General features: G+C 51.9%; 1 protein-coding gene across 1 annotated transcript in view; it reads right to left on the minus strand.

Moving 5' to 3' along the window:
* Positions 1-1,919: 1,919 nt before the first annotated feature.
* The window catches only part of LOC104135265 (potassium inwardly rectifying channel subfamily J member 3), a 70,373-nt gene continuing 67,726 nt past the window's right edge, over positions 1,920-4,566 (minus strand). Inside the window, exon 4 of the mRNA XM_009648892.1 lies at positions 1,920-2,503. Within this exon, the coding sequence (XP_009647187.1) occupies positions 1,920-2,503 (584 nt within the window). The remainder of the gene's footprint in view (positions 2,504-4,566) is intronic.

The raw sequence follows: 4,566 nt of genomic DNA on the forward strand, positions 1-4,566 counted from the left end.
CAAAACAAGATGGAAGAGGAAACCCAAACACAAGCACAGAATGATATCAAACCAAACATTTATACAAAGTATTACTCATTTTGAAACCCACAGGGTCAACTTCAGTTAAGAACATGTTTAAACATTGTTTTCACCATAGAGAAAGCAGTAAGGGGCGATGCCGCCGGCGGCGCAGCCAGCGGCCGGGGAGCCCCGTGCCCACCCGGGCTTGGGACTTGCCACCACTCCGCACAGCTCCGGCTGCGAGATCGGCGCTTTAAAGCAAAACCAATTTTTTTTTCCTCAAAGATCATCGGATCTGTTGTTATTAGTTAGGTAGCACACGCCAGCATTCGTGCAGGATGGTCCTGAGCCCGCGCGTCAGTTGTGCCTGTCCATGACTGCAGCTACGTGTGCACCTCCTGGCCCACGTGTGACGGTGTCTGGGACCACCCGGACATGGTCCTGAGGTTTTTACACACAGATGATGTCGGGCAGAGCCCTTTTCCTGGCCGCTGCTGGCGGGGGCATCCGTACCCATCTCTCCAATGGTGCCACCCATCACTCCATGGCGCCCAGACCTCCTCTGCCAAGAAGGAGCCCCCGGGAAGCCATCGTGACCCAGCCCCCAAACACAGACCGCAGACCACGGGTGTCCCTGGGCACCGCAACAGCTGACCTCCGGCATTTTGGGGAGGGTGCGGGGTGGCACGGCGGTGCTCCAGCACCTCAAGCCATGGTGATGGGAGCACCTGCCCAACACCCAGCCCTCCTGGCTCGACCCCACCCGAGCAAAACAAGATGGAAGAGGAAAAAGAGAAGGCAGTAGGGGGCGAGCCCGCCGGCGGCGCAGCCAGCGGCCGGGGAGCCCCGTGCCCACCCGGGCTTGGGACTTGCCACCACTCCGCACAGCTCCGGCTGCGAGACCGCGGCTCACACAACCGTCGCCTCCATCGCTACTGCCCCAGCTGGGCCACCAAAGCCAGAGGGAGCGAAATCCGGGCACTGCGGAATTAAGGGGAATTGCGACTCTGCCTTGGGGTGCAGTTCGTCCAGAATAAATGCCTGCTTGGCTTCATGGAGACATTCAGCTATTTTCATGTCCAGCTATTCTACCAACATGAGAAATCGAGCACGTCCCGCTTATTTAAAATGGTTTTCTTGCACATATATTATAAATCACGAAGATTTAAAAAACATTTTTACTAATCGTATCTAAAGTCTGAATTTTATTAATTTATTTCCTGGTTCGCCTAGGCTTATTGATACAAGTTTCTTCTCTAAATGATGCCTTATGAAATACATTTTAATTTTTTTTTATTTCCAGTAGCCTAGACACAGAAAGGAAACCCCAAGAAATTGTTAAAGCAAAATAGAAACCAGCAGTTAATTTAAGGCTAGCAGAGTTAGTGTTAGGAGTGAACTAATACACCTTCTTTTAAGAGAAGAGACATGCACCATAACTACTGTGTTGAACAAAACATCACGATCCACATCAGGAAAAAAAAAAACAAAACAACCCAAAACCCAAAGCATTTTCAAATCAAAGTATAACTTACCCCGAAAGTTACCCACTCGCATGTTTTACCTACTACTCTTAAGAAATACCGGGGAAAGGAACGCCCCTTTCCGTATTTTTTCAGCATATACAGTATAAATATAGTAGGAGTCATGCCATAAAACTATATGCAAAAATTGCACACTATTATTGCATGCGTGTTGTGATACTACATGCCAATGGCGGTCAGCTCGCCCATCGTCCCGTCGTTCGTACTTACAGCGCAGCCACCGCTGCCGAGGGGACGCCCCCGCCGCCCGGCGCACCGCGGACCGGGGGGGGCTAGCACGCGTGCGGCCGGTGGAGGGCCTGCTCTCCTGCCCGCGCTGCCCTTGCCCGTAGCAGTTCAAGCTCTAAACGATAGCTGGAAGTCCCGGTCGGGTTATGTAAACCGATCCGAATTCATTTTTCGCAGTTTGGGTGGAAGGTTCCCTTCCATCCGGCCGCCGCCTGACAGCTTCTGCAGCTTGGGCGGCAGGTCGGCCACCGACTGGCTGATGGGATCCGACATCATCTTTGTGGTTTTAGACACCAGTTTCTCCTCCGAGTTCCCGGGGACCGAGCTGATCCGCTGGAGTTTCATGGGTAAATCCCCCAGGCTGTAGGCCTTCTCAGAGGTGGTGGAACTCATCCTGAGGAGTTTTTTGGGGAAGTCTTCCCTCCCGGTTATTTTCTGCAGTTTGGAGGGTAGTTTTGTGCCGACTTCGTCGAGACCATCCAGGCACTCCACCGAGTTATTCCTCTCCTTGCTGTTGCTCACAGCAGGCGCTATCAAGGGAGATGACATGAGCAGCATCTCCTCCTGCTCCTTCACGCTGTACGGTGGGGTGGGGACCTCAAATGTTGCGTGGAACTGGGAGTAATCGACCTTAAAGAACCCCTCTTCCAAGGAGATAACGGGGAAGAAACGATGACCCCAGAGCACCTCGTCCTCGGTGTAGGATGTCCTGGCTTGGCACGTCATCCCTGCAACGACCAAGGGAGAAGAACTTTCACCAGTTACGGACAGTTGTGCCTGCACATAAATGTTGGGGGGTTTTTTGAGCATTTCAACGAAACATGTTTTTTAAATGTATAAAAGCAAAGCCATTGGCGCGCCTACCATTTAGGCACAGTAGCTATTTAAGCTGTCATCCTCGAGGTGAAAGGAGCCACCAAGGGAAGGAGTGTAACTGAGTAATTCACATCTATGGTTATGGACACTTTTGAAGGTGCTGCTGACACAGGAAAATACAGGGCTAGCCGATAACCCCGGTATTAAATTAGCAAGAGCTGCCAACTGTAATGCAAAGTTGGACTTGTCAGGATCTTAAAGCATTACTGAGCTCTTCCGCATCTTCATCATATTGACAAACGCATATAAACACAGACCCTACGCTTGACGCATCGTATGCCCAAAGCAAGCCCATGCTACTGCATCCCAACCCACCAGCGAGCAGTAGGCACGTCTTAGGAAATATACATTTATTCCTCTTTAAGGGCTTCACCAGCAACCTGCTCGCAGATCCATCGCCGCCAGGCTGAGATCCAAGCTTTGAAAAATTAGCAGGAAAGAAGAAATATGACTGAGAGGAACAACATTGCCCTTCCTCTTCCTCCACCGCCACCCACCGCGGAGAAAAGTCCTCCTCCCGAGCACCCAGGCTTGGCCATCCTGGGGGCCAACACATCTGACCTCGGAAATCTGAGGGAAACAATGACCGTGGATCGCTGGAGGCTTCTAGAGGAAATCCCGCTGCTGCTTTTTTTAAATTTTTTTTTTAGATGGTATCTGTAGCAATCTGTACAGAGAATTACCCCATTTCATCCTCGTGTAGCAAACCGGAAGGATGACATTGGGTTTTCAGGAAGCTAAATCTACCTCTACAAACAGGTCCTCTGCCTAGCTGGCCAGAATGCCTTTAAGTCAGGAGAGAATGGAAGGAAACTTTGGAAGGCACAAGGAAAACGATAGCGGGGCTGGGGCGAGGGGGCGCGGGGGATGGATGTGCGCCCAGTGACATACAGCCAGAAAACCAAAATTCTATTACTTATGTTACCACTAATGGAATCACAGTTTTAGTTTTGCGCAGTGATTTCCAATGCCTGAGTATGTCACAGGCCCTAAAACTGAGTTTTCTGTTTTACCTCTTAAGAGAAAAAATACGAACCCAGGGTGGGTTTTTTATTGCACAGGGGGCCACTGCCACCCCCGGGGAGGCTCCTCGCCTGAGCTCACACACCTGCAGCAGCGCAGCCTGAGACCGAGCCGTCCTACCCCCTCCCACATCCTAACCCTTCCCACATCCTACCCCTTTCCCACATCCTACCCCTTTCCCACATCCTACCCCTTTCCCACATCCTACCCCTTTCCCACATCCTACCCCTTTCCCACATCCTACCCCTTTCCCACATCCTACCCCTTTCCCACATCCTACCCCTTTCCCACATCCTACCCCTTTCCCACATCCTACCCCTTTCCCACATCCTACCCCTTTCCCACATCCTACCCCTTTCCCACATCCTACCCCTTTCCCACATCCTACCCCTTTCCCACATCCTACCCCTTTCCCACATCCTACCCCCTTCCCACTTCCTACCCCCTTCTCACGTCCTACCTCCTTCCCAAGTCCTACCCCCTTCCACATCCTACCCCCTTCCACGTCCCTACCCCCCTCCCACGGCCCCGGACGGGACAGTGCTTTATACCTGATGATGCATTTTCACCCTGTATTTCGCTTCTGTTTCCTAAGTGAAGTGGAAGCAATCTCATACCTAATGGGTTTAGAAAAAACCTGCAATTTTTAGAAGAACGGTGATTAGAGTGAGGATCCTTCCATCTGCGTCCTTTATCTGCAGCTGGTCCTTAGCCCTACCTTCGCCGCAGCAGCCCAGACCTTTCCTCCTCTGCCTCCTCAGCCCTGACTTGGGAGGGAGACCTCATTAACGAACGAACGTGTCTGATAACGCACACAAACGGCGGGAGCTGCGCTTGGAATCGGGGCTGCGGTGCCTGTGAGCAGATGGCTGGTCAACTCCGGTGACCCACG

Source organism: Egretta garzetta, unplaced genomic scaffold, assembly GCF_000687185.1.
Source record: "Egretta garzetta isolate BGI_Z169 unplaced genomic scaffold, ASM68718v1 scaffold191, whole genome shotgun sequence".
NCBI classification, from domain to species: Eukaryota; Metazoa; Chordata; class Aves; order Pelecaniformes; family Ardeidae; genus Egretta; species Egretta garzetta.